Source organism: Pseudopipra pipra, chromosome 6, assembly GCF_036250125.1.
Source record: "Pseudopipra pipra isolate bDixPip1 chromosome 6, bDixPip1.hap1, whole genome shotgun sequence".
NCBI lineage: Eukaryota > Metazoa > Chordata > Aves > Passeriformes > Pipridae > Pseudopipra > Pseudopipra pipra.
The window spans coordinates 49,790,883-49,815,881 of record NC_087554.1 but is presented as its reverse complement, the minus strand read 5'-3'; the positions used below and the strand labels follow the sequence as shown (position 1 = coordinate 49,815,881).

General features: G+C 42.3%; 2 protein-coding genes and 1 long non-coding RNA gene across 8 annotated transcripts in view; 1 reads left to right on the top strand and 2 right to left on the bottom strand.

The window, feature by feature from the left end:
- Window positions 1–14,825, top strand: part of ASB2 (ankyrin repeat and SOCS box containing 2) — a 50,043-nt gene extending 35,218 nt beyond the window's left edge. For 2 of the 4 annotated variants that reach the window (XM_064659037.1, XM_064659038.1), the window contains 5 exons: window positions 1,367–1,612; window positions 3,742–3,913; window positions 8,723–9,284; window positions 13,004–13,157; window positions 13,903–14,825. In XM_064659037.1, coding sequence (XP_064515107.1) covers window positions 1,367–1,612; window positions 3,742–3,913; window positions 8,723–9,284; window positions 13,004–13,157; window positions 13,903–14,039 — 1,271 coding nt within the window. In that variant the 3' untranslated portion in view covers window positions 14,040–14,825. Of the gene's footprint in view, window positions 1–1,366; window positions 1,613–3,741; window positions 3,914–8,722; window positions 9,285–9,415; window positions 9,542–13,003; window positions 13,158–13,902 lie in introns of those variants that run through there. The other 2 variants (XM_064659039.1, XM_064659040.1) reach the window with 2 other exon arrangements.
- On the bottom strand, window positions 6,269–8,310 carry LOC135416195 (uncharacterized). Of its 2 annotated transcripts, none has more exons than XR_010431483.1 (3): window positions 8,296–8,310; window positions 6,691–6,825; window positions 6,269–6,538 (listed from the first exon to the last, which is right to left on the bottom strand). It is a non-coding gene; the product is annotated as an uncharacterized LOC135416195 (long non-coding RNA). The 2 variants fall into 2 exon arrangements; XR_010431482.1 differs by lacking the exon at window positions 8,296–8,310 and adding an exon at window positions 6,986–8,264.
- Window positions 14,826–19,728: 4,903 nt separating the features above from the next.
- Window positions 19,729–22,098, bottom strand: FAM181A (family with sequence similarity 181 member A). 2 transcript variants are annotated; one of them, XM_064659042.1, is made up of 2 exons: window positions 21,513–22,098; window positions 19,729–21,170 (listed from the first exon to the last, which is right to left on the bottom strand). In XM_064659042.1, the coding sequence occupies exon 2, from the start codon at window positions 21,097–21,099 to the stop codon at window positions 20,230–20,232; it is 870 nt and encodes a 289-aa protein (XP_064515112.1). In that variant the 5' UTR covers window positions 21,100–21,170; window positions 21,513–22,098; the 3' UTR covers window positions 19,729–20,229. The 2 variants fall into 2 exon arrangements, with proteins under 2 accessions (XP_064515112.1, XP_064515111.1); XM_064659041.1 differs by having other exon boundaries at window positions 21,489–22,096.
- Between the last annotated feature and the right edge of the window lie 2,901 nt (window positions 22,099–24,999).

Sequence of the window (24,999 nt, the reverse complement as noted above, 5' to 3'; positions counted from 1 at the left end):
TGACAATTTTTAGTACTCTAAAACGTTAAAAGCACATATTACTGGTTAAAACACCAATCTTACCTCCAGCTTTGGATGCCTGTCATTAGAGCTGCTCAGTTTAAAACGCTTTTGGTTTAAAATTCTGGCTTTTAGTTGGCTAAAGGAAAGCTGTTCAGCTGTGCATTAAACACACAGTAGTGGTGGTAATAGTAGTGCTCACAGTAATAATAATAACAACAAGAATGATATGAAAAAACCCTTTAGCCAGAGAAAAACTCTTAATAACAATGTGCTAGCACTGATGCAATATCTTCTAGTTTATCTTACAACAACAAAAACAAATTAAAAAAAGTCTATCATAACAAAGTAGCCATCCCTCATATGGAAGCAAATTAAACTTTTCAGAGCTATAGATAGGTAATTACAGAAGCAGCTAATTACATAGTTGCTTTCAGTACACAAGTGACACCTGTTTATGGGAGAGGAAGTCATGGAGATATCCCAAGGGAAGGATCAAAACCAAAAGGTGGCACCTCTGTGAAAAAAAGACACTATTATTTCAAAGAAAATAACCCAATTGCTATGAAATGTGCCAGCCTCTCTTCTGTACATTGTACATTGTACAACAAATGCTAATTGGAGTTTGTAAATGTAGCTGCTTATCCTATGTACCTTTGATTTGGGATCCCACCATAAAAGTGTGTGGGAAACCTGATGATTTGGGATTCAAAAAGCAATGGGACAAATTGGTAGAATAAAAATCAATGAAATGCTATTAATGATTAAGAACCTTCTTTAGCTCAGGATGATCTTTAACTAAAAATTGTTTCAGGCGGAGAAAGTGCTACTGACTCACACAATTATGGTTTTCTAAGGATCCTTTACTGGGTCCTATTGGTTTGAGCTTTTTTTTTTTTTTCCTTGTCTATATAGAGTTTTATCTTACAGTCCAGGACAGTAAGATAAAGGGTCAGTTTGCACAGAATTTGGAAAGAAAGTGTTCATGTCATATGATTTATGTAACATATTTGTTCTTCGTAAATTATTTCCTCCACATTTGTCACCTCACTTGGTCACTGTGGTGTCCAGTTGGTACAAATGTGCTGGGCTGGATTCCACCCAGTACCAGGCTTGGCACAACCCTTGCACAGGACACTTAGCTCCCACCACCTCCCAGCTGAAGATTGTTTTCACTATCACACCCTTTAGGAGTCCCAGACAGTGTTTTTGGCAGCAGCCTTGGCCCTCGTACCTGAATGGGTCTTTAGTCTTACTATGGCTTACTGGAGTTACACTGCCTTAGGCTACATGAAATGAATATACAACACCCAGAATATTTTCAAAAGCCTGTCCTACTCTCTTCCCATTTTTCCAAAACAAACAGCCTGTGAGCGTAAGAATGCGGAAGCCGCAAGACTCCTGGTACAGTACAATGCAGATACCAACCATCGTTGTAATCGAGGATGGACTGCTCTCCATGAGGCTGTCTCCCGAAATGACCTGGAGATTATTGATATTCTTGTGAAAGGGGGTGCCAAGATTGAGTCGGCAAATGCCTACGGGATCACTTCTTTATTTGTGGCAGCTGAGAGTGGGCAGCTGGAAGCCTTGAGATACCTTGCAAAATGTGGTGAGTACAGCCGTGCCATTACATGCCTTTATTCATTTAATTCTTAATAATTAGAAGTTTCCAGTAGCTCTCCCTGGCACAATTTTTATGTCTCTGGAGGCAAGACCTAGCCTGCAGAGGCACTAAAACCCCGTTGTTCCAGATGGTGGAATTGGGTGGGGTCTTTCAGAGATCATGATCTAGACACGTACACTTCTTCAGCATTCATTCATGGTCACCTACTCTGGGAAGTAATATGGTGCTGTCTAACTGCATTTCCTGAGCTTTCTAAACTCACATTGCTGAAACATGTAGCCCAAAATCCAATCAGTCATAAAAGACAGATGTAGGTGGTAATAGATGGCAGAAGTTGAACTTTAGCCTACCCCATCTGCTCATGAACATGTGCAGTGATGGGCAATGTTAGCTGTTCTCCTCTTAATGTATTCTGCTGAAAATAGATGGAGTACTATTGTAGAGTTAATGGGTCTACATCAAGTAGAAGCAGACTAGCTCTCCCTATGTGTAAATTTTTAGCCATATAAAGAGTGAATTTTAATCTAGCTTATACTAAGCATACCTTTTAATGCTCCACTTGTGTGAAACAGCTTTACACTAAGCACAGCATACTTTAATATTATTCCAGGCGTATTTTATTTTCACAGTGGGCTAACATCTTCAATGTAGGTAAGATCTGGGTCCTGCACTTGTGAAACAAGAGCTTAACACAGATGAAATAAAACTTCTGAAACAGTTAGTATGGCTAAGAAAGATATGAGTCGGGGAACAAAAAATGTGTTCTGCTGCCCAGCTAGTCTTGTCAAAAAAATTGATGACCAGTTAGTCCATCATGCTGCCTACAATGTTACAAACTAAGCCAGAATGTGATTTGTGTTCCAAACTAGATAGATATGAGGATTTCCTTGAAGTTCAATTTTGAGAAAAATATGCAGGAGAAATTCCAATAAAACTGTCCAGTTGTATCAAGCCTGAAAAGGTCTTGATATCATTAATTGTTTATGAATATCATTCATATAATGATATCATTCATTGTTTATGACGAGCAATGTTCATCATAAAAAGGGCTTCTTTCTCATTAAGAACGCAGTCCCTCATTATGTTTTGTCACTGCAGTTCTCCTGATGTTTCCAGCTACAGCACCTTCAAAGGGCCAAACACAACACAGATGTTTCAGCTTAGGGTGAGAACACAGGGAAATGTTTCATGATCAAACATGATTTCTTTGTTAGAGTTTAGAAGCAAAACTCCAGTGAAATGTCATTCCCATTTAGGATACACATAGAGCAGCCTGCCTGAGAACACCATGGTACAGTATATGACAGTCAAAACCCAGGCTTTTGGGCCTTGAATATCTATAACAGAAAAGGCTAGATTCCAAATTGTTCATGGCAAAAGTATTGTCTTTATTTATACTTGCATGTTGTTTATTAAGCCAAGCACACATTAGAGCTCAAGAAAGAAAAATTCCCACATGATCTAGTAGCTCATTAATAATTTTTTTTTTTTTTTTTTAAAACTATCTGGAGCCAAACCTCAGCTCTCGTGAAGAGATATGATCTCAGGTGCTGAGTTTTGAAATGCAATATTTATCAATTAAGACATGCCCAAATAAAGCCTGTTTAGAATTTTTACTTGGCACTATGCAGATGTCTTTTTAGAGAGTATTGTTTTAGCCTGGATATGTGCTAAAACTAAAACATACTATAAATTCTATAAATATAGTGTGAATATATAGAGTATGAATGATACGTATAAACATATATCATAAATACATATCCATAGAATTTTGGAAAGCACCTATTGAGATCATCTAGTCCAAACTCCTGATCAGGAATAGTGTATATACATAGTGAAAACATCTAAATATTAGTGGAATTATTGTGTTTGAAGGAAAGGCCATGCTATATAAAGAACAGCCCATTTTAAAGTTTTTTTTCCTTTGAGCTATAGCTGAATGGAGTCTGGATTCATGATTGGGACCTAATGGTTGCTACCCATGACAAACTCTCCCTCATAAAATACCCATCATTTTGTATTTCCAGTGTTATGGAGATGCAGTGTTCATTCAAAGTATGTTCCTTCCATTTGATTTTAACCTTTTGGTGCTAAAAGATTTTCTTCCTTCCTAGGCGCTGATATAAATACTCAAGCCAGTGATAATGCCACTGCCCTTTATGAAGCCTGTAAAAATGGACATGTACATATTGTGGAGTTTCTTTTGTCCCAAGGAGCAGATGCTAACAAAGCCAATAAGGATGGCCTGTTACCTCTTCACATAGCAGCCAAAAAAGGGATTTGCGAGTAAGTTTTATTTAATTTTATAGTTTCATCTTTTAGACAAGAATCTAACATTCTTATGAAAAGGAGAATGTAATGTTTCAGATCTAATTCTTGGCATTATGAGCAAGGGAGCTACTAGTTGAGGATGGGGTTTTCTGCTTGCAGAGCTTGGGCCAGAAATTATACACTGAAGAGTGTGTTTGCAGGGTGGGATGGGATGGGGTGAGCAGGAATGAAGGGTGAAAGATTTCTTTAACTTTACTAAGACATCACCTATTGCAGCTAAATAACATCATGTATCTTGGAAGTGGATTAAACTGAGATCCTCAAAATATTCTTGAGATGAAATTAAAAAAGTATTGGTGGGGAGTGTTAGTTAATAGTTTTTGCAGCGTAGTTTCCTACATGAGTCCATTGTGATTCTTCTGCACAAGCAGAAGATGTTGGATTCGTCTCTGCTATGTTCAGGTTTATTGACAATAATTCAGTTGCTGACAGCAGGAAGTGGTTAAGTGAATCTCTAGGGTATTAGTGAGATTGTTGCTAGAATATGGTGTTCAGTTCTGGTATCCTCCCTTTCAGAAACCTTTCAGGAAATTGGAATGGCTTCAGAAAAGAAGGACAAGAATTGCTCATGGTCTGGAAAATATATTTTATTACTGAGTGATTAAATAACTCTTAATTATAGCAGACAAATGCATAAAAAGACCCTGTGGTTTCTGTCTCAAATGAAATGTGTTCGGGACAGAGCTGAGCATATTCTTTAAAACAGTGAGAATAGTAACTAATGGAAAAAATAACCAGGAATCAGGTAGATTTTTACAGTCCTCTGAAATAGAGATGTTTCTGGGAAAGGGACAAACTCTACAATATGTGATAAAGTATATCAATATAGAAGATGCTGTCTAGGATGGGATTGTTGCACTGTCATGTAAATAGCGTTTACCTGGCTCTTTCAAAATCTGGGACATTCCAGCATGCTTCTGAGCCTGGACTCCATAGCATGTACTTCTTATCCTACAGCAAGTTTTAGTTCCTGTCTTTAACCCCTTGCTGCTGGAAGGATGAGCGACCCACAGCTAATTTTGCAAAACAGAGTCACATCTTGCAGTGACAAACCCCTTTTCTGACTGTAGAGGACTCGTCTGATTATTGCAGTTTCTATCAAAATACTTCTAGGAATAGGTAAATGAGAGAACAGGCAAATGAGAGAGTCTATCCAACTGCAATGACTGTTTCTGGACAATACAGCTATCTTTGCAGAGAACTGCTAGAGTGGATTCTTACATATTTCACAGTCTCTAAGGAATAAAAGCTTTTGACATCATTACACCTTCCCATAAAGTTTTTCATCCTAGTGTTTAGGTTTGCTTGGGACTGTCAATTAAGCTTGTCCAAACACTTTGTTAGACTTGAGGATATTAATTTTCTGTAGTTGGAGTAGGCCTACTTCCCTGTGCAAGCTGTGTATTCTAGAGGGAAGCTCAATGTCGATTTATGTAACAGGTTTATACACTTACAGCATGTTCATGGGTACCCCACACAGATTAATGCAGGCATGACTCAAAATTTTCTCCAGGGTTTGATTTACAAAGACATTTCCTTGCACCAGAGACAGAACCCAGTTCCAGTTTTGAAAAAGTTTATCTGAAAGTACAGTAAGTTGATCTGTATCCAGTTTTTATATAAAGTCCAGCCCAGTTCTCTTAATATTTTCCTCCCCTCAGTAGTCCCACACTATGACCTGAAAAGAAATTTACACGGAAACTCTGCAACGTGATTATTATGAATATATTATATTTTATATATATATATATATATATAATAAATTATAAAAACAAGGGCTTGATTCAGGTCTTATATCTGTTATTCCTGACAACCAGCAGCATAAATGAGACCAGAATTTAGGCCAAACTCTGTGTTTCACTTGTAAAAGACTGAACACAAATTTTTATGCACAACTGCTGCAAACTAAGTGCAAGAGAAAGACAAAAGAAAGAGATATTCTCTTATAAATATTTATCTAAATGACAAAGCTTTAGCCCAATTGGCTGATCATTCTTAATTCCTTTGGTATTCAGTAAAATAACACCCTTCACGGTGACCTCTGTATTCCTGCAGATTTAGTACGTAATTCTGCAGGAATTCCACACTTCAACTTTTTGCCAGAGCACGAAGGCTCCTTACCATCAAAAAGCAAAGAATGTGGTCCCAGGGCTCAACTGTCAACTCTTGTTGCTTGGTGTTTGTTTATTTTAAATGACACCTTGTCAATACTGACCAGAAATTCATAAGGGTCATCTCATGAGCTGTAGAACAATTGCAAGCAGTCATTTAACTCTTTCCCCCTCAGAACTGAGATGCTGAGAAGGGAAGACTTTTTGAAACATGAGCAGATTTATTAAGTAAATAGAAATCAGTAAACTCTTGGCACACTCCTACTAAGGATGCTCTGCCTCCTGCTCCATTTAATTTCTAACAAATAGAAATCACAGAAGCAGGTGTCGGGACTAAGGAGAAACTTGGCACCATTTCAAAATGGTACATGAAGCTCAGCCCTGTGACAGACATGGGCTGTAGTCTGACTTCTCTGGTCTTGGCTGCCTTCATTTGAGCTGCATTCTCCCTATAGAGGGACAGGAAAGGCTGCAGAGATAGAGGCACCATATTACTGAACCAATCCACTTTGAAGGGCAAGAAAGAGAGACAAGTTTGAGCTACACAATGAAATTGATACAAATTTGATGTTTCCTGCTTATCATACCAAAACAAACGTGGAGTACAGGAACTGTACTGACCTCTAGAACACTTCAGCATTTGGATGTGGAGCCTGAGTGTGGCACTCCTGCAGGGAGGTTCAGGTTCCCCTTGCAGACTGAAATGATGCAGTGCCTCTTTAACTCAGATGTGAAGAGCTGGCTGAAGCACATACGCTGGAGGAGAAGAACAAAACAGACCCTTAAATCTTCAAAACATTTGATCATGGGATGACTAATGCTGGTACTTGGCATGGTGTCCTCGCAGTGCTCTGTGCCCTTTTTGTTATTAGGCTCTTACAGAACATTTGCTGATGGTGGGAAGTTGCCAACTCACCAGCACCCAAACCTCCTGCTCCCTGGCGAGTGTCACAGTGCTGGAAAACTAGTGCAGCTGCTTAGAGGAAAAAAAGTGCCTAATTTCCCAAGATATTTACATAATTTGAAAAACATTTTTGTTTAAAAATGAGATTTAGAAGTAACTTGGAGACATCAATAGTCCATCATGTAAATAGGAACATAATCCTGTAAAATGCAATGCATCTTCAACTCTTATTTCAGCTTCTGGGAGCGTTGGAGGCTCAATCTTTCACAGGATCATTTCACAGGATCACCAGATTGTCACAAATAAAGGTTTTACTGAGACTGGCACTTATATTTGGCTTAGTTCATTATGTAAATATATGTTTGAGGGCCCGGTGTTGGGACTAGCCATTGCAGTCAAGCTGAAGATACACAGCATTTTAAAGGAGACTTTCTACATGGTAGGAAACTAAGCTTTGCATGTTTGTGTGTTACCAAAGCTGTTGGCTGCTAGATAGAGGAATCTGCATGGGAGTTAAAAAAAAGAAGAAGGTGTGCTTGGCTTGCTGAACTCCCACAAGTTCCTATTTAGATACCCCTCTCTTCACAGACATTATGTAGGAAGCATGGTCATCTCTGGAAACAGCAGGCAGACTCACATTGGATGGTCCCTAGTCTCTGTCTGAAAGTACTAAAAGGTGACTTATCTGTATCTACACAATCAACCTAGTGCCTTGGCTAAACCACCCAACTTTATAGCAGGAAATGAAGGTTTAACTTATTGGGTTGGTCATGCAGCTCCAATGACACCTGTGCAGACATAAAAATGATCACAGATTTGCAACTGCAGGGCTCCTATACATCATATATTTGAAATTCACATTACATAATGAGAGCAGCATGATTTATGTTGTTGTGTTTAAGGCCACATCATGCGTTCCAATAGCAATCCCTCACTACTGGGGTTTAGGACTTGGCTGTACATTTTTTCTCCCTTGGCTAAAACATGGAAACCAGCCTGGAGAATATTTTTATTTCTTTTTCTCCCCTTTACTAATTGTCTTTTTGGCTCCCCATGATCTGGGGTGGACATTGACAGCCCCATGGATTTGCCACAGCCAAAAGCCACACAGTGAGGGCCTCCAGGATAAGGATCAATGCAGGTCAATAACTGACTTGTAAAATCTGCCAGGGGAGGTCCGGGAACCAAATATGTATTTTAACCTATGCCTTTTGCTGTGGCTGTGACCCACAACACCTGCCAGTGCTTCATTGGCACCCTTCTCTGCTGAGCAATAAAGCAATCCCTACAAAGGTGAGGAGATACAGCCTTTCTGCTGGCACCTCAGGCTGGGGGGTGTCTGCCTTTTCCTCCAGTCCTACCCACAGCACAGTGATGAAGGTGCAGGACATCTGGTAGATCCTGGCTGGTTGTCTGCCACTTGGGCTGTGGAACCTAAGAGAAGTTACAAGAGGGTAGGCGAGTGCCAGCATGTTGGCCCTGTAGCTGCCATTACATCACAGAAACTGGGTGGTAATCAAAAAAAAAAAGTGTTCCTCCATGAGAGAGGGGGTCATACAACTCACATTTTTGGCAAGGTAGGAGCAGAGGGAGTTGTTGATAGGTTTAAAGTTTACACCCTGGTTTCTCTCAGAGTTGTTCCTGTACCCAAGTACTCTGTCTTACGGTTACAGCCATAAAGCTATGATTTGCTGTAGGCTTGTAAATCCCCCAGAGCTCACTGCTATTCACTGACTCTCCTGCTGGTAGGATTGTCTCCATGCTGATCCCTGTGACCAGCCGCACCCGCGTCAAACGTAGTGGCATCAGCCCCCTGCACTTGGCGGCCGAACGGAACAACGATGACATCTTGGAAGAGCTGATAGATGCTGGCTACGAGGTCAACAGTGCCCTCTCCAATGAACGGTCCTGCCTTTATGAGGACAGACGCACCACCCCCCTCTATTTTGCAGTTTTTAACAACAATATCTACGCCACAGAGCTCCTGCTGCAAGCTGGAGCCAACCCCAATATTGACCTCATCAACCCATTACTCATCTCCATCCGTCATGGCTGCATGAAGACCATGAAACTGCTCCTTGACCATGGAGCAAACATTGATGCCTATATATCAAGTCATCCCACCACATTTCCAGCTACCATCATGTTTTCAATGAAGTACCTCTCTGTGCTGAAGTATCTCCTGGATCTGGGCTGTGATGCAAGTTCCTGTTTCGAGTGTCAGTATGGGAACGGCCCCCATCCTGCATTAAATTACAGACGGGAAAGACTTAATGATCCTCAGCTGACCAAGGAGCCAACCACAGTACAGGTAAGCACTGCCCAGTCTACCTGTAGGACTTCTGAGGACAGCTCCTACCCATAGATTTTGAGAAATTTAGTGTATTTTTTCTCACAACTTTCTGATGAGAGAAGTTGCCAATATCTCCACTTTATTTACAGAAAAAAGGCTCAATAAGTGTCTGTGAACGTTCCAAGTTCATGTTCAATGACAGCAGGAAGGTAGGCAACAGCCTCTGTGGCACCAGCTTGAATTTACAGTGAATTATAGCCATCTTGACAGCCTTACTGACAGTTCTATAACATTCTTTTCCTCTGGGCCTGAGGTGCAGGAGTGAGGCATATTTTCCTGACAGATGTATGGGTGGTTGCATACAGATAGTAGAAACCTGTTTTTTTTATATGTCCTTTAAGATTTGTTTTGTCTGATACAGAATTTTATCTACTGTTTACATAAAAATTGTCTAGAGCTTCACTTTATGAGGGTAAACTAGTGAATGTAAATATTTGCACCTTCTAAGTTTACTGTCTAAGCAATCACAGAGAGAGAGCACAAATTATTACATTAGCTATATATGACTGTGAATTATAGTTGAAGTTTTCACAAGAGGTTAGGAGATTTAGATCCATGATTTCATATTTTCAAAGACAGATTTTGCATATGCACATTTCATACATGTATCTTTGCGGTACTTTCCAAAGTGCAGCTTGCTCAGCTTCCATTGGGCTGGGATTGGACTCTCAGTACCTTAATGGACTTTGCAGAATCTCAGATTACTTTTTTTTTCTGATTTCTGTATGTTCTCTCCTTCCAATATATCTCAAATGAAGTCTGACCATCCAATCAAAATTTGCTATCCTTCAACATGCTACACAAAAAAGAAATTTCAACACAGCAGTCTTTCTATTTTGCAAAGAATCAGGGAAGAAATAAATCAACTTCTATCTAGTTTAAGTGTAGTTTTGAGGGATTCAGAAGAATCTCAAAGACATGGTTACCAATAAATGTTCTTTAATGGCAGAAAGAATAAAGGAAAATATTAAAAGATCCTAGGATATCTTTATCTTATTATCAGTCCTGTCTTCCAAAAGACTTTACTCTCCAGTAAAATATCTGGAGAAAAAAACAAACACACAAAAAAATCTTATAATGAGGATGATAAGAGTCCATCACAATAATCTTTTATCCCAAACAGAGGCTGACTTTTCCCTGAGAATGTTTGCCACAGCAAAATTCTTTCAGGATTCCACTTATTTTGTCAAAGAAAAATTAATAGAATGTATCAACTCTAGTCCTTGTTTCATGATATGGTAGCAGGTAGAGTGAACAGAGAGATGGAATTCCAGGGCAGGGAGAGAGGGTTTGTCTGTAGCCCTCTATGACATTCTAGCCACTCAAAACCCATTCCCTCTGGATCTCACCTAAAACTATCGCCTAACAAAATATTAGGTCACTCACAGTCATCTCCTCAAAGGTCAGAGCACATGAGGTAGAGGTAGCAAAAGCTGTACAAAATTTTATCTGTGCCTAGAGAGAGAGAGCAGTAAGGGACAAATGCATACACAAAAAAAAGCAATTCTTTCCCTCTAATACTGTTTTTAAATTGCTTTTACTGCTAGTATTTTGGTTAATAAAAGTAAGGCATGTGTAGTGTAGCTTCAAGATATATAGTTATGCTAGGGTTTGTATTCTGAAATATAGAGGATCTTATGAAACTGTAGCCTTCTCCACACAAAGGACGTGCATTTTCTTTTTTCTTGTGTAAGATTACGTAAGGGTAATAAATCTGAATGATTAGTCTTTGAAAGACTATGAGCTACTGTAAGTGGATTTGGAAAATGCATAACTATAAATCCTTACTGTTGCCACTAAATTAATGTGTCCTGGAGAAAGTGAATGCAGAAAAATGGTTGCTGCCTTCCTCTACGTTTCCAGAATTGCTGTCAAACCCATGAAGGTGGGGAGAGCAGTATCGTACTGCCGCAAGAGGGCATTCAGGTTTCTGCTGAGGACAAAGGCTCACAGCCACTTTGTCCCTGAGTCAATCCCGTTGCCTGCAGTTGCAGGTTTGCATTATTTTCCTACATTTTGTTGTGTTTATTTTCCTGCAATGTCTTTTGAAACACGTTTATTCCAGAAAATGTTTTTGTAGATTGAGCTTGTGAATAGGGAAGACAGAAAGAGGCAGGCAAGGTCTCTGGGAGAGGCAAGAACAGAGAAAATAAGATCCAGTGTTTTATTGCTCTACATGTATCTTCATTTAAACTGATAAAGAAGTTGCTGCATGGAGGTGATAGTGCAGACCCCCAGCTGGCACATCCTATGGATAACTGCATGGCAGTGGCATATGCACTGGAAAGTGACAGCTAGCTATACTAACTGAACTTCCTATAAGCAGTCCAGGTAGGAAACTGCGGGTTGTCCACTGCGATCCTGCAGACATCAGTGTATCTAGTTCTTCTGGGAAACAATACACAGTAATGTTCAGTGAAAAATAAGAGAAGAGTAGTAAACACCTCTGTGAATGCTTTTACCCTGAGTAAAATAGCCTTTTCTGCAGCTTTATTCCTTACTAGGTAAGATAATATAATTTTATTTCTGAATAAGAGTATCCACACAACAGTTTAATGCATTTCGAGTTAGGACTCATGGATGTATAATCAAATTTGATCTAGTTACAGGAGCTTAGACTGAAAGAGGTTTAAGCTGGTGTGTTTTCTTTCCCATTTAGTGTGAGCTTGGAGGGTGTTTGCATACAGTCTCAGTGACTAAGCTGATGGATGGTGCTTAAGCCACCATCATTCAATTGGATTCAGCTCTGTGCCTGAATTCTTACTCACACAGCATGATTTAATTCATGTTAAACTTCCTGGCTGTTCACATGCAGATACATCCACAGATATCTTCATCAGATGCAGAACACTAGAAGAGACAGATGAGGCTGACTGATATACATATTTAGATTAAAGTGAGACGAAAAGTCACCACTTTTTTGAAATGAGACTGCCTGAAGTCAGGTCCTTAAGTCTATTCTGCAGTATCTCCATAAGCAGCCCACCATGCAATGGCTCAGTATTCTGCAGCTCGTGCTGTGGGCAACAGAAAATTTGCCTGATCCAGGACTGAGTAAGGAAGATGCCTCTCTATTAGGCCCAGGATAGTTCTCTCATAAGTGAGTAAAACTGCCTCGGATTCATCTGTGTAGACACTTCTTCCATTCTCCCATCTTGTTTCTAGTAAGGTGTTTGGTCCCCAAAAGCTGCAGACACTAGTGGGTTCACAAGAAGCAGGAGGTGCTGTGCTCTGCTGAATCTCCGTCTTTCCCTAAGCCTCTTTTTGCACGGTAGCACCACAGAGCTCCTCCCAAGAAGGGAAAGGGACCCAGAATGATTGGTCATAGTGCCCTGGACTGCATGGACCTTTCAGCAGCCCCTCACTGACTTGGGGCAATTTTCCCCTGCCCTCACACTTCTGTGGAAGTAGGACCTTTGGACTTGTAAACAATTCATCATTCTTCCATGCTCCAGAGCTAGGACTTCACCAGGGATTTGTGTCATCCTGGGATTGTAAAGATGGGGTTCTAATCTCAGTTGTCAAACAATAGGCTTTTAAGTTTTCTGAAGGGAAACTGGTGATTTCCCTCACAGCTGGTAGAAGGGTGGGACCACTGAAGTTGTCAGGGCCATTGTTATTGTTGCTGTTTCCACAAGTGCATTCATTGACTGTAGCCAATCTGTTTTTCCTTGAAGTTTTGTGAAATGGTGTCTACTCCAGAGATAAGTCGCTGGGCTGGGCCAATCATTGATGTTCTCCTGGATTATGTGGGTAATGTGCAGCTCTGTTCCCGGCTCAAGGAGCATATTGACAGCTATGAGGACTGGGCTGTCATTAAAGAAAAAGCAGGTATGGTCACCCAGGAGAGAATCTGACCCAACTAGTCCCATTGTTAGATTCAAAACCTCAGTCACCATCACCTAAGTATTCATCCCATAAAATGGAAAGGATTTCCTTACTGTAACTGAATTATACTTTGGACTGGGTATTAGGCACTAGAAATTTCTGAGATGTCATTGACTGTGATGTGAAACATACACCAGCCATGGATTTGACTCACTGGGAATGAGCATTGTGATGCAGAAAGGCCCATTTGGCTGTACCTGGGGTGCAGTCAGGTCAGGACAGGTGGGCAGTATGACAATCCCCACAGCACCCTTATGACCAGAGGCCTTTAAAGTCTTTATTTGTATTGTGCTCTCCTAAATATCCTTTCCCTCAGGATACAAAGTCTTTCGTAGACAGTATTAGAATTAGGTTTCTGGTATCAAGGTAAATTTGGTACCTACTGCATTTTTTTTCAGTGGGAAGGCTGAATACTTTGAAGTGGCTTATACAGATCCTCCTAGAAAGCCTATCTCTAAGGCTGAGATGGGTACAACACCCTACTTTCCAACCCCACTTTCTTCCCTGTGTCATGTCCCAGAAAGATGATCTTCTATCAATCTCAGATGCCTTATCCCTTCATTACAGAGAACCACCCCTTTTTATATTCCTTCTCCCATTTTCCTCTTCACACTGTTCTGGCCAAGCTGAGCTGTCCATTTGAAGTTAAAACTGTTCTGCTCATGCTTCTAACCCGCCTGTCTTTCAGAACCTCCGCGACCTCTTTCCCATCTTTGCCGCATCAAGGTACGAAGCCTGGTTGGAAGAAACCGCATTAAGCTTCTTGACACCTTGCCTCTCCCAGACAGACTGATCCGATACTTACAGCACGATTACAGACAGTGACCCCAGGCACGATGGATATGCAGTGGCTTCCCGGCATGGCACCCAGCATCACCAGCATGGCAAGGGCCCACAGCGGGGAGGAATTGCTGCTGGCTTGGTCAAGCACCCTCCAATGACTAATCTAAGAGAAATATGCTTTTGAAGCGTGAGTGAGAAGAAAATGGAGGAGACAGAGCTAAAGATAGGACTGTTGTTAGGTTTTTCAAGAGCAAACACATATGATTCACCTCTGTGCTTGTTCTGCAAAGAACAAGAAATGAAACCTGACACTGACAAATGAGTCGTACCAATATTTGGAGAGGAATACAAAGTTATCCAGGGGTTGTGGTGAAGCTTAGCATCCTTGCTGTGATGACAATTAAGAAATTGTTGAGAGTCAACATATTTGGGAAGACAATCACATTTCCTTCACTGACTGAGATTTTTATTGTATTTTCTATTTTATTGTTTGGATTTCTGCTAAGTGTGCGGGTTGCTAATTCTCTGATACTTTTACACCACCTTGCTAACACTTTTACTTTCTTTTTTTGTATCTTTCTTATTGAGTAGAGTACTTGATTTCTGAACATTCAAATCTCAGATTTCTTCAACAGACTAAAATCCAGAAATGATGAATCCTTTAAAAATCAAGGAAAGGTTTATTTAAGGAGGAAGTAAGAACTGTATTTGCACATAGTGAATGGAGTTCATTCTGTATTACATTTGCAATGTCATTCTGCTTTCTGTCATTCTGAGAGAATTTCTTAGACTGGGGATTTGAAAGTAAATCTGAGCTCTTTTTTTTTCTTTTCTTGGTGTAAATTAGAAGTAGCTGCACTGTAAACAGTAGGTTTACACTGTCATGAATCTGGTGTCAGAACAAAACAAAGCCCTAGAGGACAGGGAACAGAGTGGTGTGAAGGAGAGAGGCAACACTATTACACCAACTTAATCTGTTCCTCCCCAAGAAGATCTTATCTCTAAAAACCCCAGCCTTTCCTAACTCCTTGGACCTCTGTGGCTATAGCAATAATATCAATGGAAGAAAGAGAAATTATTTCAAAATTATGAAAGTCAGACTTCAAAATTTATGAAAATGAATATCCAGAATTAGGCTTCCAAATCCTTATTCAGGTGCCTAAACAATGTCAAGTTGCTTGCACTAGGTGTAGTTCCACTGAAGCCAGGGGGATCACATTTAGTGTCATATATTAGTGAGGCAGACTAAAAACCTTGGGATTTAGCCCTGAATTTTCTGACTTCGGAAGTCTGAAATATCTATTAGCTCCCTTTGAAACTGATAAAAGTTATTATCTTAGCTTCTTTGAAAATTAGGTCACCTATTTACAGCTCAGATCCTCAACTGATTTATGGCAGCTTAACAAGTTACCATCTATCTGCTGAACAACTATAATTGTCCGTGAAATTCTTTTATTGAAGTTTTTAACAAGTCACATTCCCTCACAGCTGGGGAGGCCAAGGAGCCCATGAGTGGTTATTGGCAGTGACTACGGCTCAGCTGACAGGTGTGACTTGCTGAACTGCTTTGATGAGTGCTTCATTCCTGAATAGGCACCTAAGAAAGTATGAAAGAACTGAAATTTGGAATGACGTCTATGCAGATCTTATGCTAGAAGCACACTCATTCTTTCCTTAGGTGATAAAGGAGCTGTGCATCATGGTCTGCTTGGAGTCCCCCCCAGACACATGGCAGATCTGGTTTTATTTGTTGGTCTACATACCATGCATGGAATCAGATAGAAATGTAAGTAGGGAAAATGCATTGCACTGACTTTTATTTGTGTGGAGTTTTATACCTTAACACAGGACTAAAGTGTGTTGCACACATACAGGTCTGTCTGGGCACACAAGTTCAGATTTTGTGATGACTTTGTGCGAAACGTGCTCAGCACTTGTGGGACAGGATGGGAGCAGAACTAAATTGGTTACAGCTACAACATTCTGTCACAGCTGTCCCCTACCTGAATGCGAAAGTTGAACAACCCACAGTGTTTCAATTCACACTGAACAATGATCTTCTTGCAAAGCTTTGGAAAGTCAGGTGAGATTCCTCCACTGGTAATGTTTCATCCAGTGACTTCCTTTACTGTCAGTTTAGGATCTACCTCCTTGTCTCCTCCAGTGTGAACAGGGAATTTCATCAGGTTAGAAAAATATTGGGTGGAGAGAAAAGGATGGGGTACAGGAAATCTCTAGACCAGTTTTGCCAGTGAAGGCCCTGTATTGGTAAGCAGTACTTTGAGAGACAGAAAATCACCTGTGGAGTTCATCCATCTCTCACTTTCTGGGGCTGAACAGCGAAGGCCTGGGTCCTACTTACGTTGATATAAATCAGAAGAAAAGTCCTTGAAATTAAATAAGTGTAACAAAGCAGAGTTGTAGAGGGTGATGGATACAAACACAGCTTGCTGGAGACCACTTTAGTGTTTGTTTGGTGTGTGGTGACAGCACTGGAGACCCTGGCTGATAGAAAGGATTCACAATCACCAACTGCATGTATAACCAGAGAAGTGGGATTTCATAAGCTACCCCAAAATGGGAATTTCCCCTGAGCCAACATTGTTGTGTCCACAACAGTCTAGCAAGTTGCAATTTCTTTTTATGTCCTTGGAGAAGTTGAAACTAGGTTTGAATGGCACAAATATGGAAAGCCCATTTTTCTTTCAACCAAGAACCCTTCATTTCTATTGGGAGACCCAAGTCCTGGTTTGCTGTCAACCACCTGTCCTGAGCAGGAGTCACTAAGCTGGAGAACACTGGTCTGATGGGAATATAACACAATTGTGGGAAGAAACTGAGGTGAGAAGAGTCTATTAGAGGGGCAATCTGGTAATTACAATGTTATTGAGTCCTTTCTGCTTGATCGTTACAGCAAAACTTCACATACTCAGTTTACAATTATTTGCACTGAAATGGAGCCTGCTACCTCTCCGCTCCAGTCACTGACATACTATTTTGTGCAAAATACTGAATCTGCACAAATTCAATGTGCCTTTAATGCATCTGCTTAGAAGTTACTGTGAAAAGAAAAATAGCCCAAAACCCAACCAAACCAGGCTTTATAAGCAGATCAGTAGTTCTAGTGCAAAGTAAAGTGGCTTGTTTTTACTGAGTGTGATAAATATTCTCCTTCCAAGACAATGAATTTATGTGAAATGTTCTAGGAATATTTCACGACCAGGTTACTGTACTTTTTTTACTGCAAAATGTGCAATTCACTTGATGTTCTTGTGCACTTTTTTTGATTTTTTTTTAAATTTCATTTTGTATGAAAGCTTTTTCATTTACCTCTCCCTTCCCATTATTTATAAAAGCTATTGTGGTTTTAAAAGTTTAAATTTGCATTGTTTTTGTAAATAGCAGCTCTCAAATGTTATGTTTCCATCTTTCAAACAAAGTATGAATAAACAAGTAGATTCTGAAGAGCTATCAGCTGTCCTGAATAACAACAGCCAAACACAAAAATATCCAGGAAAATTCTGATTCAATCCCAGCTTGAACAATTAATAATTCTGATTTTAATCTCAGGGATAAGAGAACAGTACATATTACTAAAGAGGAAACAGAGTTGCTATTCTTTGCAAACCTTTCAGAAAGTCTCACACATCCCCATTCAGTGATTTTGAATATACTTAACAATTGTCTTCTGTTCATTTATGTTTTACTTCACTGCTGCTCCAGTTCAAAGCCCCAGCAAGGGCCATCCATGTCACAAAGGATTTTAAAAAGTAACATTAGTTTAAATCTGAGAGTAAGAGCATAAATATCTGAGTCAGAAGTCATTTAGAATGATCTGGTTCGATCCTTTAAAAAACGCTATTCTACTACATGGAAAATGTGCAGCAATATACATTCAAATAAGAAAGACTTTAAAAGAAAAAAAAAGAAAACAAAGAATTTAACATTCAAAAGAGAGAAACTTGATTTTAACTCTCTTCTTTCTCTGGATTTCTCCAGAAATAAAATTTATACAGAGGCTATCCACTTTGCCAAGTATTTTAATTTTGATAGAAATGCGTATTCTGGTGTGATACACAGCACTGTGAAACTTCCTTCTGAATTCAAGCAGGAACACTTGTGCACAGCAATCTCTGCAATACCTGTAGTTCATTCCATGACCTGCTCTGCTCACCCAGACCAACACCAAGGAGGCTGCTCTGCACTGACAGCACTGAGACAGAGTTCAGCATCTGGCTTCATCTGGATTACAACAGTGACCCAGAGCTATTGATGGACCCCTATTTCCATGTAAAAAATTCCTTGCCTACAGCTCTGTAAATTAAAAGCCATTGCTCTCCAATTAACTTCAATGGGGGTACTGCCTCCGGTTTCTGTTAGTGTCCTTGGGGAGACGGACAGCTTCCTCAAGGATTTTTTTCCAAAAAGGAAAAGGCATTTAAGTATGTTCCTATCTTCACTTCTGGATCAAGAGCTAACCTGATGTCTTTAACCCCTACCTTGCATGTAGTTGCAGATATGTGCTATCAAAGATAGCTCCTGCTCTCTTCCTAAAGGAATAGTTCATGCAGGATTGATACATATATTAAGTGCTGGTAGCAAGGAGAAAGCAATGAAAGCCATCTCCAGTTCTACTTTTGTCTTGCTCTACTAACACATTACAGATGTTGTTTCCATAAAAGTGAACATTGCTGGGATATGTGAAGTATGGGGAAAGAACTAAATACTTTAGCCTGTGAGTAGTTCGTATTCTAACGAAAGTTGCAACCTAGTTCTACAACACCAAGGCCCATCAGAAGATCCAAAATGGCACTCTACAGTTGCCTCAGATGATAATTTTTTCATGACTGCAATGTGCTTGAAAGAAATGTTGCCTGTTTTTTAACCCTTGCAGAGATACCAGGAGTCATAAAGAGCTTCACTAGTCAGAGACCAAACCAATCAAGGCCACTTTTTATTGAACCTGGGTGAAGTTCCCATTAGCTCCAGCAACAGTACAGGTTCAGGCCTCGGGATATCACAGGTGTCCATTCTCTGGCCCTTTTACCCCTCAAAATATTCTTCTTTTGACTTCAGTGATATACTCCAGTATAACGGAATAGATACATACACCTGCAATATTAAACATCTCAGATCTCATGTTCTGTGTCTTAGTAACACTTTCTCCATGGGTTTAAGAGAAACCTAACTTAAAAAAAAATTGTAATAAATTCTTCAATGCCAATTTGTTGAAATAATTAGGAAAATAGTAGGCAAAACATTTACAGCCAGGTCTTGGGATAGCATCTTAAAATCAGGCAAAACAAAAAACATCTGTGAGCCAGAAATCAAGGCAGCCTGTTCTTTACACTTTTTTCCTTCTATCATATTTCATGGTTTTGTATTAAACTAATACAATTCTTCATTTGTTCTGTTAGTGCAGAGTAATTCCTGATGTGGAAATTCATTCTGCTTCCATTTGCACCAGCTTAATGCTAGCTAATTTCCCAGCATCAGAATTACTTTTAAGTTTATATCAATCTGCATAGGCAGAGATTTCAGCCCTCATATCTCCCTACCAGTTGCTAATGAAACCTGTGCCTACCCCGTGGGATAAAATTAGACAGACTGCATTTGCAGAATCACCAAAATAAAATTAACCTCCTTTCTTCCCTTATTTTTTTCTTTTAATTCTTTCAGTATTTACATACAACAAGAGCTTAAATCATTCACAAGTGTGGTTTCTACATTAAAGTCTCCTGCATGCAAAACCAAGCAACCTGAATATCTTGACTTCTCCAGAATTACTTTAAAGTACAAAAACTTTTTGAATGGGTTTAATTCATGTCATTTCACTGCTGCTGCTGCAGGGCAGCCCCAGAAAGATGTTCCCACATGGAGGAGGTCTCCTAGGTGTTACAAGTGCAGCTATGAATGGCCTGCAGCCCCGCTCACCGCGCCTCAGACAATGCCCATCCATGAAAGAGCCCTGGTTTGCCTCATGCTCCATGCCACCGGCTTCATAAGGTTTATTCCCGATTTACACCCGCGTACTGAGAGGAGAGTGGAGGCCCAAGTAGCTTCCCAACAGTTACTAATTCCCCCCCAGCCCGCTCACGAGGAAGAGGGTGTGATCACTGGTCTCCTTCCCTTGCCGCTCCACGCTGCCAGCAGCTCATGCCTGGTGGCTGACCGGGCGTTTCAATTCACCCTCAGGAGCTGTTGTGTTCAGCATGACTCTGACACCGCCCCGCTAAAGATAGCCAAAAACATTGAAGATGGGTGGGGGAATGGCAGGCTTGGTGGGGATGGGTTTCAGAACCATGGGCCTGTAGAGTTTTTGCCCCGTGCCATCGGCCTCCTTGCAGAAGTGTGGCACCTCCGCCGGCAGTGTGGCTGCACTCTTCCTCCACAGTCCCAGCCCTGGGAAGGGCGATGGGAGCAGCGCTCCCGGGGGCTGGTACACCCCTGTCCCGGGGCAAGGGAAAGGGCAGCAGGTCCAGGCACCCACCCGGCCTGAGAGGACCCCGGCAGGGTCCTTCTCCCCGGCATGTGGTGCAGGGTCAGGAGGGCTCTCTGGGCTAGCAGCATCTGGGCTCCATTTGCTTTTCTTCCCCTCATAGGGAGGAAGGTCTCTGGGGGCTGGGAGCCCCTCAGGACTGGCAGGAAAGGCCCTGGCCGTCAGGCTCTGAGCTGGCCGTGGTTCTTCCCAGAAGGAGGCAGGGAGCTGTCGCTTCCTCATGGGCACCTGGTCCGGCCGGACAGCCTCAGGTTTTTGCTCCTGCAAAACCCGTTCCCCAGTGAGGCTCTCCTCTGCCTCGGTTGTCTGCATCACCTTCTCGGCGGCAGCCCCACCATGGGGGCTGGGGTCAGGTGCCTCGGGCTGGGGGCCACGGCCCCGATCCTCTGCCCCCCTGCGCCAGCCACACTCAGGGGGTTTGCTGGGGTGACACCGTGGCATCCGTGAGTACTTCTGAGAAAACCGCTTGAGCTGCTTCTGTAAGTATTTTCTGTGGTCAACTGACCGGCGACAAGGAGCTGATTTATCCAGAGCCGCTTTGATGTCGCTGGAGGCCAGGTTGACGAAGTTCAGTAGGGTTTTTACCTCACTGTCTGATGCCATTTCACTGGATGCACCGTGCAGAGTTTCTCATGAAAAGTTTATAATCCGCCTTTGGACAAACCTTGGCAAACCTGCAAAACATGACGGGCAGACTTAAGAGCAAGAAGCTTTGGTTCAAATAGCACCAAGCAAATGGAGGGAAGGTGGGGGGACGTGTCAAACTTCTCAGCCACCCAAACAAGTTGTCCGTCAGCTCGCCTCCGTGCAGGCAAACTCCTGTTGGAGCCGACGCGTGCCCGCAGCCCACCGCCCCGCACTGCTGCCCCAGCACACACCGGCACGGGGACTGGCTCATGAATGCCAGCCAGCTCGGCGCCTAATCTTGTTAGATAGCTCTGAAGTGGGCAGAAGCCGGGGTGGCCTCCCTGTAAGCAAGCACGGACACTCACCCGGCGCGCGGCAGCTTTTCTCACCGGTGCTGGCGGCTGCGTCGCTGCAGAGAAGAGCCCCTTCCCTGCTAATCTCGTTAGGCAGGTTACACACCGCCAACCTCGGCGGAGGCAGCCAGGGCCCGCCAGTGTTTGGATGCAGTTTAGCAAGCACTTGAGCAAGCTGAATGAATATCGACTCCGGCGAGTTCGGGGCTCTCCCAGGCCAATCAGAAGCCACTTTGCCAAATACAAAGCATCCCAATCAGGCATCAGCCTCCCCTCCTTGCATTCTTTGCCATCACAAATTGTCTCCATGGGGACAGCCGCAGAAAGACAGCTAATAAATACAATCATTTCCCCACGATTTCTACCATTCTCCCCATCCTCTTCACCCCTACAGAAGCCTTTCTTTTAAAAACAACACAATCTAAGAGAAAATGCTTCAGGATGAGGACGAGTTAGGAAAGTTTAGACACCCTTTTCCCTGCACTCCCCAAAGCTCTCTGGGGGCTGATACTAACCATGCTTCATTGGCACAGGACAATGTAATACGGGGGACTGGACTAGCCTACTTTTAACCGTTCCCCATCAGAGCCTTTTTTTTTTTTAAAGGGAGGATGATGTCAGAAAAAGGTAGGAAAGGAACAAATCTCTAAAGAGATGTGCAGATATCCATGGAAAGGGAGCTTGAGCGCTCAAGAATCTTGTCTTTATGTTTGCCCCCTCAATTGAGTTACACAAAAGCTGAATTACCCATTCAAACTACCCGAACAAAAGGATGGAGTTGGATAGTACTCTTGCATCTGTAGTCAAACAGTTAGAGACTTAAATCGAGTCGTCATGATGGAGAAAGAGTTAGACAAAGCCCATAGAATTGCCATCAGCAAACATTTTCCTGTGTCATATTAGTGGGTCTCCATGACTCCCCCTGGCCTGGGGACAATAGCACAAGTTTGCACACTCGACTACTGTCACCCTGCCAACGCTGGCAAGGAGCAGAAACAGGACAATCCTTTAAGGGGAAAGCATGCCCGCTGCAGGGAAGGTAAGAAGAGAGGGAAGAAAAGGCGTGTGAAATGCTAATTGAGCTGCTTCCTTTACTGATGCAGAGTTATGTGAGCCCTTCGCCTTCTCGCAGGCTTATCCCTAAGGAGTGGCAATTACTTAATAGCACAGTAAAACCTAGAGCTGGAGGAAGAGGAGAGCAGAAGAGCTCCCCTTCATGTGCCCTGGACACACTGATGACACAGAGCTGGCAGCAGCCCATATGCCAGCCGGGATTTGTTGCCTTCCGCAGCTGGAGCAGCGATGCTCCCTCTCCAGTCCACACTCTAGGGATGGGAAGACTGGAGAGGGCCACAGGACCTGTGCACCCACTGTCAGGGAGATGCTGCCAGCTCTGAACCAAACACACACATACCGTGCAGAAAGCACGGACTGAAGTCCAAGCCGTTTTGCAAGTAAAATCTACCTTACTGATGTAAGGCATCAAAGGCCTGAGCACTGAGGGTTGAAAACAACTATATTTTACAATTATTTTACTGACAGTTATTTTACTTTATTTCTATCAATCCAATTTTCATCAGAGGAAGTCAAGATCTGGACTGTGTCATTATACAAAACTCTGGGCAGAGGCCTCAAGGATGACTCTTAAGTGTCTCTGTATTGGTGCACGCAGTGCTGACATCCCTATTCACATAATTTCTTCCAGTGTGGCCTGAGCCACATATGATGGTGCCCAGGCTCAGGTGTTTCAGGTCCAGGGAGACCCCGAAGTCAGGACATCCTGCAACAGAATGTGCTACAGAGTTTATGGCACTGCAGTGGGCTGTAACAGAGTGGCTGACTTGCTACTTGCAGATGTGCCTCTCTCCTTCAGCTTCTATTTCAGAAGCAATTCATTCCCTAGCAAACCTGGGGCAGCAAGCCCTGTCTGCACCCTCTGTCATCTACTTATGCCAGCATTCAAACTTCTGTTCTCTTTTCAGATCATTTGTGGGGGTAATTTCCAGTCACCTACTTGAGCATCTATTTCAGGATTCACTAGTTGGAGCTTGGCCCCTCTCTGTGGCCCGACACAGACACTTCTGTGCACCTGAGGCTATAGGGAGAGGTTTTGTCTAGCTCATTGAAAGAGATGTACACCAAGGGATAATGTCTCTGTTTGCAGGAACAAACTGCCTCCTGTGCTTGAACTTCCAAACCCAGTCTGGACATCACAAAGCACAGTGCAGTCTCCCATTAGAGCTAGTTGATCTCCCAAGGGGGTAAGAGGGGGAGACAGAGAGACATGTGACAGATGCCTGGGAGTAAAGGATTGTCTCAGCATTTTAATGAACTATATCCTCAGAGACCTGAGAAACTCATGCCATGTATTATGTGACCTACATCCAATCATAGAGGCTCAAGACCCTGTTCTCTGAGACTGATGGTTAAGGGGTCAGTTGACTAAGGAGGGTGGATATGGCTTGCCTGCTTACTGGGGGATAATGAAAACCCAGCACCCCTCCAACATACTTACTGCAGAAGCCCATTCCAAGCTCCTAGACTACAGCCATGCCCATCCTCTCCCAGAAGGATGCTTCTGCAGGATGTGGCTTCTTGGGCACCACATAGCAGGGCTGGAGGGGCTCCCCATGCCTTGCTATGCTCAGTGCTCCTGCATCTCATTCTCCTGCAGCTGGGTAACAGTGGGGTGCCAGAGGGGAATGAACCAGCAAGCAGGATTTAAAAACCAGAGCAACCCACCCTTTCAAGGTCAGACTCAGGTTGAGCTGCACAGGGTTTTCTCTAAGAGGCCACCGGAGCCCTTTTGTTCCTCGCTGCTCTCACCATGTTCATCCCAATGTACATGTGAAAGAAACAATTAACAATAGGGCACTCCTCTACGAGGATCCAATGCACTTTGAAGTGTCCACCAACCAAAGGCTCAAGAATGATACATCATTTTCCACTGTGAATGTGTCAAACTAGTACAGCAATTGAAAAAATGTCTCCACATGCCTTCCCAGCATGCAGACAGGGACCAGCTGGAGAGCCACTTCATATCCGACATGTCACCCCCTGACAGCTGTCTTCTTGGGAATTTTTGGTATGTAAAGTTTTCTGACTCCTTTTTTAAAGAAAAGCACAAGAATTAATCAGTTCATTTGAAAATTGCAGCCAGGTCTCTCCTAAAATGCAGTATTTCCTTCAAGACTGAATGAAGAAGATTTTCTTGCACAAAAATACCTGCAAAGTGTTTTTAAAGTGTCACTCATTGTAAGTGATGTCAATATTTAGTCACTTCTACATCAAAATCTCCCACAGCTTTTTTCCAGGCTGAGGGGCCAATTCAGCAAAGGTATTCCAGCACCAGGCTGTCCTGGACCGAGTGAGCAGACGCACTAACCACAACGCACACCATTAACCGGGGCAGGGATCCCTCTCTCCTAAGTGTCACAAGCATTTCAAAGAGCAGGAACACCCAAATCATGCTGGTAAAGCAAAAGGCAGCTCACTAAACAGATGAGCAGCAAAAAAACATCTG